The 22401-nt window shown below is 46.0% G+C and overlaps 1 protein-coding gene across 1 annotated transcript in view; it reads left to right on the top strand.

The window, feature by feature from the left end:
- Nucleotides 1-4581: 4581 nt before the first annotated feature.
- The window catches only part of LOC119404758 (CD109 antigen-like), a 99163-nt gene continuing 81343 nt past the window's right edge, over nt 4582-22401 (top strand). The window contains 1 exon segment of the mRNA XM_037671423.2: nt 4582-5036. Coding sequence (XP_037527351.1) covers nt 4909-5036 — 128 coding nt within the window. The 5' untranslated portion in view covers nt 4582-4908.

The following is a 22401-nucleotide window of genomic DNA, read 5'->3' on the forward strand; positions in this document are numbered from 1 at the left end:
TCGCGCGAATTTTGAACCTCGAAGGTCCGTACGTCACGTGGTGCGAAAAACTGAATTAAAAGCGATGTCCCGAATTTCAGGCAATGTAAAAGATGGTAGGGCAAGAGTAAAGAGGAGGAGAAAGGAGGTGGCATAAGTGTGCGAATCAGACGACACGAGCGAATGACGACGAAAGAGAGCGAAAGAGGACATCACGGAGCGTATCTTTACGGTCAGAAACTTCTGCACGACACTTAACAAACACCACATCTACACAACTACGTGAATTGCGTTACTTAAGCGCGCTTCATTGCAATCCTTTTTGAAATGGTGTCACGGTCGTATATACCGTACACAATGTAAGTTTTTATGCTCTTTGGCGTCTCCTACGGTTCTGTTTGATGAAACACGAGAACATTCGCACAATAATGGTACGAAACGACAAACTGAACCAAGAATTTACGATGGACAAACATTCTTTGTGTTCTGTCAGATCACTACAAGCACCATAACCACTAGACCACCGTGGCGGGTAGGTCTTAACATAAAAAAATCATGAAATGCATGTAATGTACGGCATGACTCACATGCCACGCTCATGGTGCGCTCGCGGCCGTTTCGCTTGCTTGATGTATACGAAAATTGATATGGCGTGACATGACTGTATGGTAAACATAAACGACAGGTCGTAACATTAAAATCATGAAGTAATGTCATGTACGGCATCTTTTACATGCCAGACTCATGGTGCACTCGCGGCCGTTTCGCTAGCTTGATGTATACCAAAATTATTATGGTGTTGCATGTCTGTGTGACGAACATAAATTACAGTTATAGCATGAAAATCATGAAATGCATGTCATGTATGGCATGATTTACAGGCCACGGTCATGGTGCACTCGTGGTCGTTTCGCTAGCATAATATATACCAAAATTAGTATGACGTGACATGACTGTATGGTGAACATAAAAGACAGGTCGTAACATGAAAATCATGATATGCATATCATGTAAAGCATGATTTACATACCACGCTCATGGGGCGCTCACGGCCGTTTGATTAACTTGATATGTGTGAAAATTGGTATGGCGTGACATAAGTGTATGAAGAACATAAATGACGAGTCATGCATTGTGTAGCGTTATGCATGAGTTATGCATTAGGCGTTGCTGGTCAAGTTATGACTTCGAAGTCATGACCTCACCAGCAACGCCTAATCTTGGTCAACGCACCAGAACTTACGCATAACGCTACAAACTGGTTGGCAGCGGTGCGATCAAGAAAAGGCATGCGGAAAACTGCGGACGGAAGATCTACTTCTGTGGATCTGGGATCGGCGGACCTGGGAACGTGGCTCCGGGAGACACGACCTTCGCAAGCTCGAGGTTGGGTGAGCGCTTGAGCGATTACGTTTTGCCGGACGATAAGGACAGGGTTCTGTCGGGCAATTGGCTGTGAGTTGACTGCCACTGGTGTGCGGTTAATTAATATTGGAAAAGTAGTAATCGGCTCTCGTAAAGGCATGGATATCGCAGTGCTAAAAGAAGAAGAGCTGTTGCTGTTGGCAGCAGAGCTCGGTATGGATATCAGTAATAGGTTGAGGAAGCCCGAAATTCGTAGTGCGATAGACGAAGTGGGTTTTGAGGAGGACGAGCTCACCGAGGCCTGGGAAAAGATGTGTCGTGAGAAGGAGGAAAGGGAGGAAGAGAAGACGCTTAGCAGAGGCCCGAGAATGCGGGTTCCCGAGCTGCTGGACCGATTGAAGTTTTCTCAATGTTAATAAATCAGTTTTCCTAAGTTACGACCTCCAAGTCATGACTTCACCAGCAACACCTAATCTTGGTCAACGCACCAGAATTCACGCATAATGCTACAATTGTATATACCACAATATACGTTTCATTAGCACGGAATATACCAGATTGTAGAGGCATGCATGCACGACAAACGCGAGATAGTGAACGACATGTCATGACATGAATGCCTTGATTTCCCTCAAGGACAAAGAATGCGGTGTATGCAGCTCCTCGCTGACTGCTTCGCATTACATCAATTCCCACAATGCGTGGGATCTGCCGGATTTTTTTTTTCTCTTAATATCTAAGACATCGGATATATCCCTGCTTGTTCTCTGATTCACTGTGCTGTCTCGTTTTCCGTTCCATCGCACGCTGGGTGTTCGTTAGTTTCTTCTCGAGTTTCTTTGTTATTCTCCAGGTTTCTGCGTCGTATATATATTAGAACCGGCAAAATGCAATGGTTGTACATTGTTCGCTTTTAAAGACAGTGGTAAGTTACCGGTCGTGAGTCGAGAATGTCGACCGTATATGCGCACCATCCCTTCCTTATTCTACGGTGAAATTCATTTACATGAGTAGGCTCCCCTGTCAATATTTGGCTTAGATATACATACCCTTCTACCTATTCAAGGATCCGGTTGTCTATCACGAATTCTCGCTCTTTCGCCGGACCACCGAGCATTATCTTTGTCTTTTGCGTATTCATGCTCAACCCTACTTTGGCGCTTTCTTGGTTTAATTGTTCAATCATTTTTTGTAATTAGTCACCGTCATTGCACAAGAGTTCGATGTTGTCGGCAAACTGTAAATCTCTAAAATATTCTCTGTTAACCTTTATGCCTATTTCTTTCAAATCTCGTCGTTTAAATACTTCTTTTAAACAAGCAGTGAATAACAATGGGGAGATTGTGTCTCCTTGTCGGACGCCTTTCTCGATCGGAATTTTCCTGCCTTTTTGAGGAGGAGCAGTCTAGCTGTAAAATATATGTATATATTGGCTATGATATTCAGATATGTTTCAAGTACACGTTGTTGACGCAATGCCTGTAGAACCGTCGGTATCTACCGAATCGAATGCCTTTTCGTAATCTATTAATGTCATATAAAGACTGTTCTTTTTGGTATTCGGTAGATTTCTCAATTAATAGATTCATCGCATGAAAGTGATCCGTGGCAGAGCACCCCTTCCTTAAGCCAGCTTGCTCTCTAGGTTTATTAAAGTTAAGTGCGGCTCTTATCCTAATCGAAATTGTCTTCGTGAATATTTTGTAGAATTCTGAAAGAAGGCTGAGCGGTCTGCAGTTCTTCAATTCCTTCGCGTCTCCCTTTTTGTGTATTAGCAAAATACTGCCGTTTTTCCAACTCGTTGGTACATTTCAATTTTTTTGGCATAATGCGTAGAGTCGCAACCTTCTTGAACATAAACTCTCCTCCCAGTATGATGAAATTGGTTGTTATGCCGTCTTCTCCGTCCTCTTTTCCGCAGGACGTGCCTTGTAGGGCCTTTCTAAACTCACGCTTGGGACTTCGATGTCATGCTTGATTTTGCTCTCATTCAAACTAGGGCGATTTATATTTGAGCTCTACAGTTAAGAATAAAATTCCTCAACCGTCTTCGTAATATCATTAAAATTGTAAACATCATTTCCCTGCTTATCTTTGACGGCAAGCATATATAATGGTCGTTACCTTACGGAGTTTTAGCTGTCTTGATGCTGCCGTCACTTTTCTACTGCTGTCTCTGTGTCCTTGACGTTATAGTTCCGTACGTCATTAAGCTTACTTTTGTTGATCAGTTTTGACAGCGCTGCGAATTCTATTTTTCTCTTTAGGTGGTGACTTCATCCGTTGTCGTTTCTTTAGTAAGTCCTTAGTGGTTTGGGAGGGCTTGCTGAATTGTTGTCTTGATGCTTTGCCTGCAATTCCAAGTTCTGCTATGAAGTTATTTTAGTTACGGCCTCGTTCACGTCCTCCATGTCTTCATTTTCTTCTTGTTTTAAAGCATTGTAGTTTCTTTCTTTCTGGCCATTCTACGCAAAACTTTTTACCGAAAATAACGTGTCTGATGATGGAGACAAGCCCTTTACGCCTTAATCAGCATAGAGTTAGGCCACACATTGCGACCTCGTGTTCTTGCCGGTGCGCAGCCATTAAATGTAGAGAAAGCAGCGTTATGCTACCACCGTGTACACAGGGAGTCCACGCCCCGAACACGCTGGGCCGCCCAGCGCGTCTGAGTAGCCGCGTCGTTTTTCATTACTTCTCCGCGAACAGAGCTGGCTTCCGCATCTCCATGCATTCGCGAAGATTACACTGCTTGGCACGTGTTAAAACTGACACGGATGGCTTGTGTACGAGCATGGGTGCATCGCACTCGAGAAGCGCGCGCATTTACCATTCAAATTAAGTGTGCACCTTTCGCATTTGTCGGACGCGAGGAGGCTTGTTGCTTATCTAATGAGACGCACGGCGGCGGCAGCTGCAGCCGATCGGTTCCGTGCGCCGAAGCCGCCCATCGCAAAAATGTGGGCGTCGACGTCAACAAAAACATCTCACCGGCAAAAAATTGAAGAGGAAGCAAGACTGCCACCGCGGCGACCCCAAAAAATCGTGACGTCACGAGTGCGCTCGTAATTCCACTTTACTCCACTGCCGCCGCTCGATAATGATCTCTCGCTCAAAAGAAAGAGAAGAAGCAAACCGGTTTCGCATCGCTTTTTGTTTTTCTCTTTGCCCACTCGCATCAAGGCGTCCTCGCGGCGGTCCGAGCGCACCACAACAGGTTTTTTCGCTTCGGCGTTGGCCAGTTTCAAAATAACTTACGAGCTCGCCAGGCACCTGACTCAGCGACGCGTCGAAATGCGCGCTTTGGCCGGCCGCGCTGGCAGGCCGTGATCGGCGCGCGAGTGTTGTGCGAGTGTGTGCTCAGCCGGCCGTGCAAGCGATTCGCCCGCGCACCATGGGTCCCGGCGCCTGAAGCGGGGTACCACGCGAGCTTGACCAGCGGCCAGTGCCCGCTGCTCCAGCCGCCCGCAAACGCGCACGCCCAGCGCGCGCGCGCGCGCGCGCGGCAGCGCTTTTATTCGGTGCTGCGACCTCGCGGCGACGCCGAGAGCTACTCAGTGCGCCATGCTAGCCGCCCTGGCCGGGTTGTGGCTCTGTGGCGTCTGGTCGGGTTTCGGATCCGCGGCCCTGACCAGCAATGAAGTCACCGACAACCTGCTTGTGGATACACTCGGGCTCAGCGGCATTGAACCGTAAGTGTTTCTAGCCCCCGCACTTCTGTCGGATGGGCCCGTGGGCGCGGAGTCGCATGCCATCACGCGTCCCCACCGAGTTTCGAGTGACAGCTTTATTTTGTGGTGATTCCGTCATCGACACTGGCACTGTTGTTGACAGATACCTAGCGATCCTTCAGCAACAGTCCCGTCGTGCAAGGCGCGATGCTATTTGAAGTTTGGGGCGTGGACATCCGCGTGCTCGGAACGTGGTTGACCCACGGTGCAAACTGCGGCTGCAGCAGAGATTCATAAATCAGAAAATTTGTCAAATAATTTGGCAATAGTTTCGAACAGGCCGGACATTGGCTGCTTGTGCCGAAAATAACGCATAACAATACACCCAAAGGAGTGCTTGCGGAGGTCGTGCCAAATGGAAGCAGGTGTTTACAATCTATGCAGATGAAGCAGGAACAAGAACGCTCCATAGGTTACTCACTTCCGCTGATGCTACTACAATAGCGCGTGGAGCCGTATGGAGCTTGTCTTTGAATTCCTCATGTCGCTTTGTTTCAACTAGCTGTCCAAATGTAGATTAACAGGCTCTGTGAAGATGTGAACGTCTTCCGTATACAACCAAGAAATCCTGCCACCAGTGAACGAGCGAATTTCCCGTACTGTAATGGCTAATCAGAGAAGTAAGTGAATTACACTCAGTGCTAAGTCCACGGAGGAGTTAGTACTGGCATGTTCTCGACAGGCCTGTAGACTCTTCCTACATTTTATTTTATTAAACAGAGGGCAAACCCAGTTTTCCTGAAGGCCCAGAGTAGTCTGTGAAATACATTCATTACACTAAGCAATCAGGGCATACTAAGACTTCAGAAACTTCTCTGTCGTACAAAGCGCAGCGCTCGTTACGTTCGAAGACTGAAACGAATCCACGCATGTTTTGAACGCGTGTAGTGTGTCGAACACAATGGATTCCGATGCAGCTGTGCAGCGGATGCATCGCTACAGACACCTGTCAGCGCTGTCACAATGGGCGCCCAAAGCGCAGCGGCGCGCCCGACGAGAATACGTCGTGGAAACGGGCTAAGCGGCGACCGTGCGTCCGCGACGCGCGGCATTTCATGGGCGGATCCTTCGGCCGTTCGTTACTTTCGCGTTTACTCATCGCCGGTGCGAAGGACGCGCGTCGCCGTGGAGAAAAACGACGTTGTTTTTCTTTCGCCTAGCGCTTTCCAGCGCTGTTTAGCCTCCTCTACTACGGCCAGCGCCCAACGATGGCGCGGCGCGCGTTAGACGGACCCCGCTGACCCCTTCGCTCGTTGTTCGGTTCACTGCTGCGGAACCGCTCCCCGGTCGGCGCCTGTAGGAGTGTAGAAGCCGCCCGAGTAGCTCTGTGAGCGTCACGCCGAGTCTAGGTCCGTTCGGTCCGCGCTGCTAGGGAGTAATTTTGAACTCGAGCGTTTTCGCGCCAAATGGCGCAGGGGCACGCCCGCTGCCTGCGGTGGTCGCGCGGCGCGCCTCTGAACCGCCGTGGCACCACCTCCCGACGCAGAACAATAGTGAGACCGGAGGAGACGCGCCTTCACCCTCTCCCCGCGGCTCGGGTGTACTGCAGCTGACAGTTGCAAGGTATACCGACGCCGCTTAAAGTGTCGCTGCCACCGGCTGGCGGTAACGGAACGCCAAACGACGCAGAGTCAGCGCCAGAAATGCGCACGCATTGTTTCCCACTGCAGTTTTGAAGGAGAGCGATGCCCGTTCAACGTACGTACGTCGCTCCACTGACAGCCGAGGGGCGCAATTACGGCGTGCTATACGCCGCAGTGTCTGAATTGCGAGTTCATATTGTAATGCGGCATTCATTACTAGATAATAGCAGAATGAACTTTCAAATAACATTGTTTTGGTAGGCTTTTGTCAGCAGGATAGAAAAAAATAAAATAAAGGGCTGTATCGCGTTGTAATATACGGGTGGTGGATCAAATATGCCGGTCCTTGACAAAACGACATCAACTTCTACAGTATCTGTTTTGTGATAAGCACAAGGGAGCGAACGTTCGAGAGCTTTGACGCACCTCAACCTGAAATCTCTTGGCCTCACTCAACCTTCATTGCTTTACGGTTTAGGTGCGCTATAAAGACCTGTTTATAACGACCTCGAATAAGCCGCAACTCATATAGTTAAACGCTGTAAAGCTCCGTCGTTGTCGAATACCAGGGTAGTTACACATGAATGTTACGCTTAAAAACATAAGCATGTACATGTCGTTGCCGGCTTGTACTTTTGCCTGAGCAATTTTGTTCAGAAATAATCATTTCAGTGTCACATAACGTTACCGATTACGCGGACAGGTCGGTGCCTATTTGGCAACAAATCACTATCATGAAGCGCCTGAATAATGCCTTCTTGACTAAAATTTTCGTTATTGAGCTTAGTGCATTTGTAGTTTCAGGCTTTAGTGCTCCCTTTTGAGACCACCACATATTGTAAAAATGTTTATTGCGATTTTGTCTATTGGTGCCTCGTGATGCACGCTGTTTGAAACGCGACATAGATTATTTCATATCTGTACATGTTATGTAACGACGAAGCATGTGCCGCAGCACCTCCTTAATGTGATTAATGCTGGTGTTATAGAATAACTAATTAAATATATAAGTAGTGACAGTTAGCGAAAGAGATCATTTATTATTGTGATACCTGTACTCTTCTTATCATACAGCTGCAAAATCCCACTTTTCTGATATGCTTTTCACACCTATGAGAAAAAAAGAAATTAAGTAAAAACTTCGGAAGCATCAAGTTCTATGCTGCACTTCAGAGGAGGCTCTGTACTTACACTGGGCAATGTGCCGTTCTAAATTATTCACAGATTCAATAGGCACGATTACGATTATTTCTAAACTATCCTTTTCCGTTTGGTAGACCCCTCCGATCGTCTTTATTGAGAGGACTACTGCGCAGCCACCTAGATACATATTTGTGAAAGCAGGGCCATTGTATTGAAACCTGTTGCTCACACGCTTTATTTCCTTGGTGTGCTTTATCATGACACAGCAAACACCATTCGCTGCTATACTTCACCGCCTGTATGACAACGAACGTCTCCGCTAAAGGCTTCGCATACTAAAAAAACTGGTGTCAATTTCTGAATAAAGCCGGGAACCATTGCTAGGGTTTCTCACAGCACTTAGGGAGTCAGATCCTCGACGCTTTGATCATGGCTTACGGTAAAGTGCGCACGCTGGCTCAATGCGCCGAGTGTAACACTGTGGTCGCTGAACGTGAGTACGTAATCAATTCAAGGAAGCGGCGCGCGCTATTGCTGTGAGATCACACGCTGTTCAGGCTGATTTGAATCTCGCAGAGGACAACGACGTCAGGTGACAGAATGAAGAGCTTCTAATGCACCACATTTCTGCCACCATAATTATCTTTCGGCTCCAAGGCATGATCTGGCGAAGTCTGATTAAGGCGGTCCATTTGCATTCAGCAGCAACGGTCCTGTCCTTCTCTCTCTCGTCGCCAACCACTTCAACGGCAACGGTCCTGAGCGCGCACCTAAAGTGGCAGCAAGGAACTTCAATCACACCGGCACAGAAGCCTTCCGGAAGCGACTTCAGCGCTTCCAGCGTAACTCATATGCACGGGGAATTAATCCGACAGGCGAGGTCGCCAATGTATCTTTGACATATACCTCACTCCAACTGAGCCTCTAAGTCTTCACGCACCTTTTTTTCCCCGCGAATATACAACGCCCGGTTCAAAAAGTATCATCTATCTTAATAAATGTATTTTTTTTACTGCTACTACCACTATAACAACATTACACTATATTATGCTTGTTCTATTTGGAGGCGAAATGCTAGAGGCCGTGCACTGTGCGATGTCAGTGCACGTTAAAGAACCCTCGAATTATCCGGAGCCCTCCACTGCGGCGTCTCTCATAGCCTAAGTCGCTTTGGGACGCTAAACCCCGTAAACGAACCAACTATGTTATATTTTTGGAGCCTTGTCACGAGCCATTAGTGAGCGACACCAGGCCAAGTCACGACAGCTTGCCTGCTGGGTATAAATCACACAGGTGCGGTGGTTTACGCCTATATCTATATTTTAGGCTGTTCTCTCGCTCGCCCTCTCTCGTTGTCGATGCGCCTTTAAAGCTCGACCTTGTATTTCCATATGTGAGTATGACGACAGATGTGTTACATATGAGGACTACTTTCCTGCTTCTGCAGAGTGTTAGCTAAAGAGAGTGTGTTTGCGTAGGGCGTGTTCTTTCCCAGTGCGTACCCTGATCAACCCTGATCAACATGTGTTTCAGTGCATGTACAGACAGGTCCACTGTTAAAGGGACCACTTGCGTGCAGGGCATGTTCGGATTACGCTCTCTTGCAAAAGCATAGTGGCTTATATTTGAATAAGAGCACCGCTGGTTGGCAGTTGTGTCAGCGGTGACCAAATGTTGGATTTAAGGCAAGGTTCGATTTGAAGAAGAAAACTGTATTCAACTGAAGTTACAAGTGAATCGGTGGGGTTACATGTGAAAGAAGAAAACGGGAGTCGGTGCTGGAGCTCGTTCAGTTGCGTCCCTCTCTCCTCTTCTCTTCTCCCGCGATGCGTTGCTACGTGTTCCCGGCTCGCGATCTCACTTTTGTTCTTTTTGAATGTTCGTCGATCCAAGCCTCATGGCAACAGCGCTGGGCGAACGTGCTCAATGCTCGAAGTTCACGTTTACGTAGTGTAGTGTTTCTTGTGCGGGCGCCGAAATGCTGCCGGTGAATTCGAGCGGCAGCCAGCGCTTCCCGGACCTTAGCCCATCGTCTATGTTTGGGCGCCAAGCACGCATGTTGTAAACACAGCGGCCGTGTGAATTCGAGTGCCGCTGACAGTTGCGACTCCTTTTGACAGAACAGTGCCATGCACGAACGAAGTTTCCCCATCCAGTTGCCGTTAGGGGACCAGCAATATGAAGGGTGCTCATTCGAGTGTTCCCTTAAACAGTGGACCGTACTGTACACGTATGTACAATTGCATGTGGGTGCCTTGCGTGATGATCCCGCATTGTATACGGTAGTCAGGTTTATCAGTGTCATTATATTACGTATTTTCTACAACCCCTAGCTTTTCTTTAACGGACTGCCCACGCGGGGAAATATTTCAGTCGTTTGGAGTCGCCGCATCGGCTAATATACGCGGACGAACGTTCTCACGGTAAATACTATTTTACGGACGCGTTCAAGTGCCGCCATCCTGGGCTGTTAACTTTGCCGTTTTGTGTCCGTATCAGCTAAACGAACAGTGCTACGGTAAGCTCATACGCAATGAGACGGCTGGGCTGGTGCATTCGGCGTTTTATGACCTTGTTTATTTCACGTCACGACATAGAAAAGAGAAAACATTCGTTTATCAGTCCAAGATGGCGACGCCCATTAATCGAGAATAAAATCTTGTACGAGCGATCAAATAACATTAGTCGTCGTGAGTGTTTCGATATGTGTGCCTCTCCTGGTCCCGCCACGTTGCTCTATAGCTCGGTAAAATCGCTCCATCAACGTGAATTTCTTGAATAGGTGAAGTTGTTTCTGTGACATCTACAGTACACAGTATATCCATGCGAACACAGTTTGTGCGACTTGCCAGACGAAGTTTGTCATTTCTGAGCGCCTTATGCTCAATTGGCACATTCTTTTTTTTTTGCTGGCTGCGAGACTCGAGTCTCAGTTGTGTCACTTCACGTTATTACCACCCATGGACGCTTGCGATCGCTCCGGCGCAAGGATACCATCCGGCAAGCGGCGTAAAGGGGGCAAATTTGCATGAGCTAAAAGTGGATAGCGCAACTCCGTGGCATTCTGTTTAGGCAGCACCTCGTATGCACGCCCCGTGGGGCTTCGGGGTCTTGCGAGGAAGGCGGGTGCAGCGTGCACGTGCGACCCCGCCGCGCGTCTTTGCCGGGCGTCGTTCGCTCGAAACGAGAGCGCCACTCGAAACGCCTGCGATGATGCCGGTCGCCACTACAGTCGCTGGCCGCTTTCGGAGGGTGCGACGGTTTCGCAGGAGGTCCTTTCCCTCGGACGCCCCCCTGTTTTGCTTTTAGAGAAGGATAATGACTGCGCCAAGTCGCGATAACTACGGCTTCACTGACACGGCGGTGATCCGATAGCCTGATCAGGCGACTTTATCATGACGGGTTTTGACTTAGAGCAAGACTTTGCCAAGCGTCCTAGAGACTAACGCGTCGTTCAACAAAGAAGTGAAGCCATGATACCGTGGCACTTCACTATAAAAAGGAGGGGCGTAGCCAGAATTTCGGGCGGGGGGGGGGGGGGGGGGGCGGTTCAACTATAGTTTATGTATATTCTTACGTGCGTTTGTATGTGTGCAAAATTGGAAAACACATGCAAAATTAAAAAAAACTTTGGGGGGGGGGGTTAACCCCCCCCCCCTTGCTACGCCAGTGAGAGGAAGATATTTATCTTATTCTTTGGAACAATACACACCCGCGGGTCAGGACAAAATAAGGATTCACTGACCGCAAGAAAAGGTCCCGCTCCTGCTTGTTGGATATGTTAGCATAATTTGCATGAAATATGCATGAAACAGCAGTACCATTTATTTATACATACTGTCAATCCCAGAGGGATTATAACAGGTGAACAATCAAAGACAGTGATTTAGTACAGTCAATAAAAAAATAAAAAATAAAAATAAAAAATAATAATAAGAAATTAAAAAAAAACATACAAGAACATTTTTTCAAAGTACAAACACATTGGCACTTAAACAAGAACAAAAAAGTTCACGTAACACCATATTAGGTTTGCGAGGCTATCAAGTCGCCTTCTACTAGTTTTGAGAAAGTGGCTAAGGATGTGCTACTGGTAATGGAGGGGGACAGGCTATTCCATTCTCTGATCGCAAGCGGGAAGAACGAGAATTTGAAAGCATCTGTGTGATATTTGTAAGGGGCAAGGGTATGAGAGTATTTGTGGCGGGTAGTTCTAGCTGCGGATAGCTTGATGTAGCGGGACTTGTCTATGTTTAGCTGACTGTGTAACAGTTGGTACATTAGCTTTAAGCGTGCCAATGTCGCCCGGTTTTTTATGGTTAGTAGTCCAGCCTTCTTAAGCAATTCTGTAGGCGAATCTGTTCGATTAAATTTGTTAAAAATAACCCTAAGCGCTTTTCGTTGGACACCTTCGAGCTTGCTGGTTAGTTTTTTTGTGTACGGGAACCAGGCAGCGTTTGCGTACTCCAGGATGGGTCGAATAAGTGTATTATACGCCAGTAACTTTGTGTGTGGTGGTGCTTGCTGTAATCGCCTTTTTATAAATAACAGTCTTTTTAGCGCAGACGATGTGATGTAGTGAATATGAGCGTCCCATCGTAGGTCATGTGACAGAATGACCCCGAGATACTTATGTTTAGTGACTTTAGAAAGGGTAGCTGAATTGATGACGTAGTTGAATTCGGATGAATGCTTTTTTCTAGTTATAGATAAGAGCGCGGACTTTTTTTCGTTAATGTTCATTTGCCACTGACTGCACCAAGCTGAAACCGCTTCTAAGGCCATATTTAAGGCGATATGGTCCTCTTGTGAGTTTATTTCTTTGTACAGGATGCAGTCATCTGCAAATAACCTGCATCCAACACTAACAGATGAAGGCAGATCGTTTACAAAAAGTAAGAATAATACCGGCGCCAAAACGCTGCCTTGCGGTACGCCAGAGGTCACCGGTACAACTGACGATTGGACGTGGTTTATTTCCACGAACTGCGACCTGTCTGTAAGAAAGTTAGTAATCCAGTCAAGAATTTGGCCCTTGCCCAGAGTAAGTTGGAGTTTCAAGATGAGTTTGCTATGTGACACCCGATCAAATGCTTTCGAGAAACCCAGCAGAATAAGATCAATTTGTTTTTGATGATCGATGCTTAATGAGGCGTCATGGACCATTTCAATGAGTTGTGTTACTGTAGACATGCCCTGACGAAAGCCGTGTTGAAAAGGGGATAGTAATTTGTGTTCTTCAAGGTGTTCCGTTATGTGCTTTAAGATTATGTGTTCGAGCAGTTTACCAACCGTACACGTTAATGAGATGGGTCGATAATTGGAAGGTTCGTTTTTGTATGCGATACCAGACTTGGAAAACAACATCCGCATAGACAAAGCTTATGTTTATTAATCCGTAAACTTGCAAAAACAAAAACAAGAACAAAAAAAGAACATTGGGATTATTAACTAGTTTTCTTTCTCTAAGAACTAACTTTTGCCACAGAACATAGCAAATAGGGTAAAAAAAAGAAGAAGAAAAGATCAGTGTTCTTACGGTATACAGGGCATTCCAATTTTATGAAGTTAACTACTTAACATTGAAATGAAGTCAGAGAACAATATTCCAATTACAATATTCAAACCAGCCAGAGAACAATGTTCGGGAGCTGCAGCATTAAAGACTACCAGCAGCGCCCATGCCACGTCAGAAATGTTGACTTACACAAATGCTAGAACGAAACAGTGATAATCTTTATTTGAAACTTTTTAACTGTTTTACAGAATTTCGAGAGTTTAGTTACTTGATAATCAAGTAAATGTGTGTCGTAATTTGTAGGGGCTGTTTCTTACAATTATGTCAGTTCTGTGCATACTACAAACGTTTTTATTTCTGTAGCGACTGATAAAGGCATTTCATTCTTTCTCACTTCACCAAAAATGCGCACATAGAGTTTGCTGTTATTTGCAGACATTACAAATAACGGATATTTATGTTCCACTATGTATGGCATTTTGTATGGGTCATATGGTCGTTACCGCATTTTTTGTTACGCAGATAATTTATTGTTATTAATTTTTACATCGGAGATGTTAAGCTTTTCGTTGTGCCGTTTCGCATCGACAGATAATTGTCATCATCGTGAACCGACACGCGCTGTCTTCGTCCTCTTTTTTATCTTATGCTTCGATCCAAGAACACGTACGCCTATTTGTCCGGTGTGCGATGCAATAAATATGACGGCCGAGAGGACGAGTACGGAGAGGGAGAAAGAAAGAGAACGAGAGAAATATATATATATATATATATATATATATATATATATATATATATATATATATATATATATATATATATATATATATATATATATATATATATATATATATATATATATATATAGGACAAGAGAGAGTACGACGCACGTTGGTTTTTGCGGTATGTTTACTGACGTTTCGGCTGGTGGACCAGCCTTTGTCAAAGTAACAAGTACATGTCAACGAGTCTCCTTATAAATACGATATACATGAGATAGCATAGCATGGCGACGTAAATCAGCGATTACACAATTCACTGCGTGCAGTGCTCATGACGGTACAGTTAGATCACATGCGGAAAAAAAAGAAGAAAAAGAAAAGTACAAAAATCACTTCTTCGCGCACACAGCATTACTATGTACGAACGCGATATCGACCATTACAATGCTAACATGGCAATATCAATGTGCCGCGGACAGTGCAGCGAGATTGTACGTTCAGTTATTGCGAGGCAAATAGATGAGTAGTCTACTCTTTTTATTGGCGCGTGCGCGGTGAAATACAGTCTTGCATCCATACCTATGGTAACAGGAGGGGGGATTAATCAGCGCAACTAACTATAAAACATGGATACATAAATGCACACAATCAAAGCGGCATTACAGACAGTATTCAGCAAGCTTAATCGATGACGTAACGGGCTGTGGGTTCAAGCGCAAAGCTGAACTTTCATGGATTGTCCCAGTTAAGGCTGATGATGCTTCGTGGGCACGCTAGAGAGTGTGCCTGTACTTTCGCTTAGACCTGATGAAACGGTGTTGAATTTATAGATTAAGTAAGACTCGCGGATTTCACGATCATGATGAGAATGAAAGCCTGATTCAAGTATAGTGGCCCTGATTTTGTCGAAAGAATGCCCTGGTAAGCGGATATGTTTAGAAAGCGGCAGGTTGGGTAGCGTATTAGTATGAGATCTATGGTTGTTGAAGCGTACTCGGAACGGCGTTTCAGTTTGGCCAATATACTGTTTTTGGCAGACGGCGCACTCGAGCATGTATATGACGCTATAGACCGAGCAGACCAATTGAATAGAGCCGACATTCTTGGCGGAAACTGTTTACCTGAGCGACGTACTGATACTAATCTCGTATTGACTTACTCAGCATCAGTGCCAAAGGTTGTTTCTATACTGAAACGCCACCACAACATCCTTACCCAAAGTGAACATTTGAAAAATATCTTTCCTGAACCACCTCGCGTGGTTTACCGGCGGTCAAAGAATCTCCGCGACATGTTAACATCGTCGAAATTAAATGTACCCACAATATCTGGTTGTGCACCTTGCAACAAACCACGTTGCAAGTTGTGTCTACATATGCAAACCACCCAGGAAGTCATTAGTACGTCTTCAAACTTCACCCTTAAGGTTCGCGGCTCCTTTAATTGCGATAGCTCTAACGTCATATACATGCTCGAGTGCGCCGTCTGCCAAAAACAGTATATTGGCCAAACTGAAACGCCGTTCCGAGTACGCTTCAACAACCATAGATCTCATACTAATACGCTACCCAACCTGCCGCTTTCTAAACATATCCGCTTACCAGGGCATTCTTTCGACAAAATCAGGGCCACTATACTTGAATCAGGCTTTCATTCTCATCATGATCGTGAAATCCGCGAGTCTTACTTAATCTATAAATTCAACACCGTTTCATCAGGTCTAAACGAAAGTACAGGCACACTTTCTAGCGTGCCCACGAAGCATCATCAGCCTTAACTGGGACAATCCATGAAAGTTCAGCTTTGCGCTTGAACCCACAGCCCGTTACGTCATCGATTAAGCTTGCTGAATACTGTCTGTAATGCCGCTTTGACTGTGTGCATTTATGTATCCATGTTTTATAGTTAGTTGCGCTGATTAATCACCCCTTCTGTTACCATAGGTATGGATGCAAGACTGTATTTCACCGCGCACGCGCCAATAAAAAGAGTAGACTACTCATCTATTTGCCTCGCAATAACTGAACGTACAATCTCGCTGCACTGTCCACGGCACATTGATATTGCCATGTTAGCATTGTAATTGTCGATATCGCGTTCGTACATAGTAATGCTGTGTGCGCGAAGAAGTGATTTTTGTACTTTTTTCTTTCTTCTTTTTTTTTTCCGCATGTGATCTAACTGTACCGTCATGAGCACTGCACGCAGTGAATTGTGTAATCGCTGATTTACGTCGCCATGCTATGCTATCTCATGTATATCGTATTTATAAGGAGACTCGTTGACATGTACTTGTTACTTTGACAAAGGCTGGTCCACCAGCCGAAACGTCAGTAAACATACCGCAAAAACCAACGTGCGTCGTACTCTCCCTTGTTCCTTATTCTACTGGGGCCAACGTGACTTCCTTGCTGCAACTATATATATATATATATATATATATATATATATATATATATATATATATATATATATATATATATATATATATATATATATATATATATATATATATATATTCTTTCTGAGAGGAGTCGAAGGCACTTCTTCGATTCGAGCTCGCTAAGGCAACAGTATCAGAATGGCGACTTTCGAGCTGAAGCTTTAATGTCGGGAAGAGAATGAAATCGGCGGGACCCATATAAGACGAGTGGGATGGGGTGGAAACCGCATTGTTCACGGCGAGGAAATTGCGTGCGCAGAGTGAGCTGTGACAGTATGCACTGTCGTCGTCCAGCATTCAGCTCCCTGTGCTCCCTGTAGTTCGGAAGTTACCGCCACCCTCAGATGTCCTTGTCAGTGAAACGAAATTTCTTTTCATAGTCCGGCCGTACGGGAGAAATATCTGATGCATGATGCGGCGATTGCCTAAATGGATATGATGACCACACACTTTGTCGAACTGCAAACCAGCCTTCTTTCGGTCGCGGAGATGTTGTACTTCTATTAAACAGCGACAACTGCAACTGCTGCGTCGCATGTCATTTCGCTGTCTTCCCGAAATTAAAAAGAAAATGCAAAAAGCTTAAATACCTTCATTTTGACACGATCGCTTAAGTTATCCTCGAATCGCAGAAGCGAATGTGCGCGATTCCTTCTAGAAATAAGACGACCAGGACATATTCGCAAATAGGCAGGAACGCTAGAAGTGCCGCATTCATGCGCAAGGAAACTATTTCAAATGTGAGGGTGTCTGAATTCAAAAAAGATAGATTACTTTCTTTAAAACAGTACCACTCTCGAAACTTTCTGACACCACCTCGTAATTCTGTATTTAATCTATAGACCGCTCTGTGCTGGGAAGACCTAGCCACCTTCAATCGAACGGTATCACATGAGGCCACATAAGCTTACTCGGAAAGTAACGCCTAAAAGTCAGTGACAGTCTAGCTTGACATCGTAATCGATTCTGCTTTATCGTGCGAAAAAAGAAAAACAAACATTGTCTTCTTTGCAATCCGCCTTTTTCACGACTCCCCTGCGCATGCGCTATCCCCTAGCGGAAAAGTCGCGAAACATCTCTTCATCTCGGAGGCTTTGCTTCTGGCAATACCGATTGTCCTGGCCCCTACCAAACCCCTACCAAAACGTTAGAGGGCAACACAGCAAAATGAAAGAGGCGGATTATATATTGTTTGCTGCTTGATACTTATATGCTAAGTTCATGCATCCATGCAATTGGCATAGATTCGAATTTATGTAGGTTGTCTCCAGGAAACAAGACCATGGTATCATCTGCATATAAGTGCATCTGATCAGTCATAAGAATATGGACGATGTCGTTAATACACGTCATAAACAACAAGAGAACCCAACATTGAACCCTGTGGTACGCCACACTTATGAATGCTTTTGTCATATTCAAATCATGTAACCAAGTGAAATGAGAACTGTATGGGAATAACTACGCGTAGGACTATGATGTTACACTTAAAATATTGTGGTTTTCACGTTTATCAAACAAATTATCATGCCAGATGTTGTGAAGTGCCTTTTGAAAGCTCAAATTGCAATAGTGAAATACTTATTTCGATATTGTTGAATATGTTGTCTTTAATTTTTGTCACGTTGTTTCTCGCTTCATAACCTTTCCTTTTAAAAATTGAACTGACTGATTTACAATTGTATATTTTTACAACAATAATTTATTAAAGCTTGCACTCCAAATTCGTTCTACGAATTTTGAAAATAGGGATCACACTGATATACACCTGTAATTGCTTCGGTCATCATATGGCACCTACACCAGCAACTTAAATCCGTAAGCCAAATGTGAAGCGGTTTATACATTTCGACACATTATCCTATCTTAGGGTCGGGTTGACTGATTCTACCAATGGGTCTATCTGAAAAAGAAAAAAAACACTAGCTGTCTTATTTTCTTCGGTTCCTGATAATCGGCAGAAAAAAAAAAAAAACGGGAAAATACAGATGGTGCAGCACTCGGGTGTAGATGCAAGCATGAAATGTGAGTAAATGCACCGTCAGTATACATGTATTACTGCCCGTTTTCGTCTCTATCACATACACTCTGATATGCACCAAGCTGGCATGGAACAGAAATTTCAAAAGAATGCATTTGACGTCGCAGCTGCACGCCGAAGTCTTCGGCTTTGTCTTGCGCGGAAACATCATGTTGTTGCCGTAGCCAGCTCTTTCCATATCCTCTTCCTCGTCGTTGCTTGGATCCTGCCTGAGATCATCGTGAGCGCCTGTTATGTATAGTGCTTTAGCGTGCTCTGGCAGACGCCGACAGCTGGTGGCTTCTTCGGTTTAGCGCCGGACACAATCACTGGGTCTAGCATCCCATTCCGGGGTCAATAATTACTGCATGATGAGTTTTCCCTTCTACATTGTCTTACCGTTCGAGGTTATCGAGACCATGCGGGATTGGCGAAAAATTCTAAAGCCTGCTATGCGATCACGGCATTCTACTCGATCGGAACTTGTTGAAAGCTTTCCTGACGCGGCCAACGAGCGATTCACGATGTAAGACGTTGCCATGCCCTGGCTTATGGTACAAAGTTGGCGGGAACCAAAGTTGCGGTTGACACAGTCTAGGACGCCTATACATAACTTGCAACTACGTCACACCGCGGAACTCTGGGATACGATTTCGCAGCATGCGCCGCCATTACCGAGCACATGGCAGCAGACGACACCGACTCAAGCTGTGCGGCTCTCGCATTTCCCGTCAACGCTGCACATCGCAACGGCAATTTGTGCGATATTTGACTGCTGCACGAGAAGTGTAAATCAATAATAATAAAAAAGACCAAGCGCGGGGACATAACTGTTCGCCAAACGTGATCACAAACCCGTGCGACCGCACGAAAGAGCTGTCCGGGAAGCTGAGCACATGGCTTATGCGCGCGTAAACAGGAAGGACCTCAGACGTTGCACAACGTTTGTGTGTGCGGGTGTCACTTCATAACAGGCAAGTTATGCTTCCGAATCTCCTCACCTTTTCGCCGAGTCTGTCACCACGGAGTTATGCGGGAGGTCAATTTATGTCGAAACGTGAAGCACCGAATTGAACACAGCGATCGCGTCTTGGTTTCCGGGAGGCCTCTTAGCTCTTCGGTGAAACGAACCTCGACTGGGCGCCAAACATGTTATTGTGCCATGGTTTTATGCAGCAATCAGCGACGAAATCTGTGCAGTTAGAGCGCCGCAAAATGCAGGCGGCGAAGAGCGCCGCTGTAGGTGACTCGTGCGAAGTTGTTTCAACCATTACGTGCGACACCAATGACGACACTGCAGGCTGCATAATGTCCAGACCGATTCTTGGTCGTCATAAGCGCAAGGCAAACGATCAAAACACGGGCACTATACGCTGAACGATCCGCGCACGAACGTAAACACAGCGCGGTCACTGAGACGTATGTGCTCGGTGATGGCGGACGGAAGACAGGAACTGACGTCACTTGCAAGTTGTGTATAGAGAGAGAGAGAGAGAAAGAGACGTTTATTATCACAGAAAAGCTGAGAGGTTGGCCTGAATCAATTTTCTTACCTGCTACTCAGCGTTAGGAAAGGGGAGGGGGTCTTATAGAGAGGAGGTGTTGATGATGATGATGAGGGGGAAGGTGGCGATGAAGCAAAACCCTGAATGTCCAAAAACTATTGATACTATCTTGTCTAGCTATGTCTCGCGCAAAAATTTGTTCGGCGCTTTCAGAATATTGCGCTGATGACGAGGTGAACGCAATAGAATCCATACGGATATCAACTGCAATATGTACCTGCTGACTCTACTTCCGTTGTACCTGCTTGCCAAGAAGTTGGCGGAGACCGCGAGGCTTAAAATGAATAGGCTTGCGTGCGAACCGTAGCATTGTGCTATACATTCCGCGTGGCAATCGAACAAACGCCTGACAGAGTGAAGCGAAGGTGTCCTCAGCACAGTGATTGCTGGCAATGCGAACGGTATAGTGCGCGAACGCAGGTGAAGTTCCATGTTACTTTATTGTGCGCAATCAACATTCACTCAGTGGTCCTTTTGCCGCATTGTGTGTAGCAGGTTTTGACCCTCCACTGTACTGTCATGAGCGTGATTGTGCGTTGTGCCGTACCTGCGTACATGCTTGAGCGCTGTTTTAAGTCAAAGGTCAGTCAACAGGTCATTTTACGTTTTTATTGGACCAGCAAATGGGATGCGCCTATATACGCGCGTGCTGCATGAGTATAAAATGCACGATAGCAGCCGTCACATGCCGTCCACTCCTCTGTATACTAAAGCCAGCTTACCTAATGCGTAGAATTGTTAATCAATGAGAAATGTGCGCACAAGCGTGTCGCCCATGCAGCTGTCTCAGAGCAGCAGGTTCCTGCAGAGGTTTAGATGCAGTGCGACGTACCGCTATATCAGAACTACGTGAAAATGTGTCCGTGCTTGCATATACAAGCGCGCGGACGTGTTCTTTTTTTTTTTTTTTCGCGGGGAAATAAATCTTGAGAAGGCCAAGTGATTGCCAGGTCTCAGGACAACCTCGCGGCGGGCGTCTGCAGGAGCCAAGCGGAGTGCTTCACAGCAGCTGGGCTGTGGTTGATTCTCGAGGAGTTATTTTAATTTCTTCTTCGATATGCGGCGGTGCATGTTGCCGGTGTCACTTACCAGGCCCCGGTGCCTCCCGGAGCACGCCGCGTGCAGGTTACCATCGTGAGCTGCCTGTTAGAGCGTGTCCCCCGGCCTGAAAACGTGTTCTCCAACAACACGTGTTTTTCTTCGTCCTCCCTTTACCCTTTCCCATATCCTTCTGCCTCGCTTACTTCATAGCGTCTGTAGATAGGGCCTTCTTTGAACGGCGTTGCATGCTTTGCTAACGCATATAATACTGATAATTTCTCGTTGGCGTTAGTGATAACGTGAACGTGACCTACTTTCTATAGGACAAGATTGAAGATATCACATCCGAAACACACGCTACGTTTGTGAGCTACGTCAAACGATTCTTGAAATAATTTGACCGCTTTCACATAATATAGAGACCTCAAACGTCGACCAGACATAAGAATTAAAGTGCCTTTCTATGTTGATATTATGAGTATTTGTAGATATTTGATTCACTTATTTGCCTGGCTCAATCGCCCACCTCACGCCAAGGGTGCCATGGCACCACAGAGCTAGGATAACAAGAGCCCGAAAGAAGCCTGCAGCGTTGCGTGTGAGCAACATCTGTAGTGGAAACGACCCACCTGTTTGGAAGTGCTCATCGGTGGGTACTGAACAGGACAAGAAAAAAAAATTAGGTTGTTTGGTTAATTAGCTACTATTGTCCCCTCACTCAAGGTCCACGCCTTTCGTAGGTTTGCATGACATGTTTATGTGCCTGTTAGCGGAGGCATGTTCTTATACGAACTACCGCACTTATAGTACCACAAATAATGGACGTTCAAAGGTCGTGTAAAATTACGAGATTACTTTGATGGCAGTCAGATGCGTTGGTTGGAGCATTGTAACGGTGGGAACAGGAACAAAAAAGTATCGAACAGCGCAACAAGCACCGGCGTGCCGCCTCCTTGGATAAAGAGAACGCGGCGTGTTAGTTTCCAACGCGTGGCGGTGCCATATGAGCCGTGGCACAAGTGCGGAGAGACGGCTGTTTTAACGCCATGCAGCAACGGTCGCTTCCTGCAGTTTTAAACGGTCTTGGTGTCGTCCGTGTTCCTGGCCGTTCCGCACGGCCGCCCGCGGAGTATGCGGCGGCTGTAATTGCTGGCCGCCTTTCGAAGTGGCGTGTGGCCGCCGTTGAGCGGAAACTTCAGACCTGTCATCACGTCTCACACCGTCAGTCTCACCTGGCGCACCAACCAAAACGCACCCCGCAATGCCCCCCCCTGATTTGTCGCACACACAC

The sequence above is a fragment of the Rhipicephalus sanguineus genome, chromosome 1, assembly GCF_013339695.2.
Source record: "Rhipicephalus sanguineus isolate Rsan-2018 chromosome 1, BIME_Rsan_1.4, whole genome shotgun sequence".
NCBI lineage: Eukaryota > Metazoa > Arthropoda > Arachnida > Ixodida > Ixodidae > Rhipicephalus > Rhipicephalus sanguineus.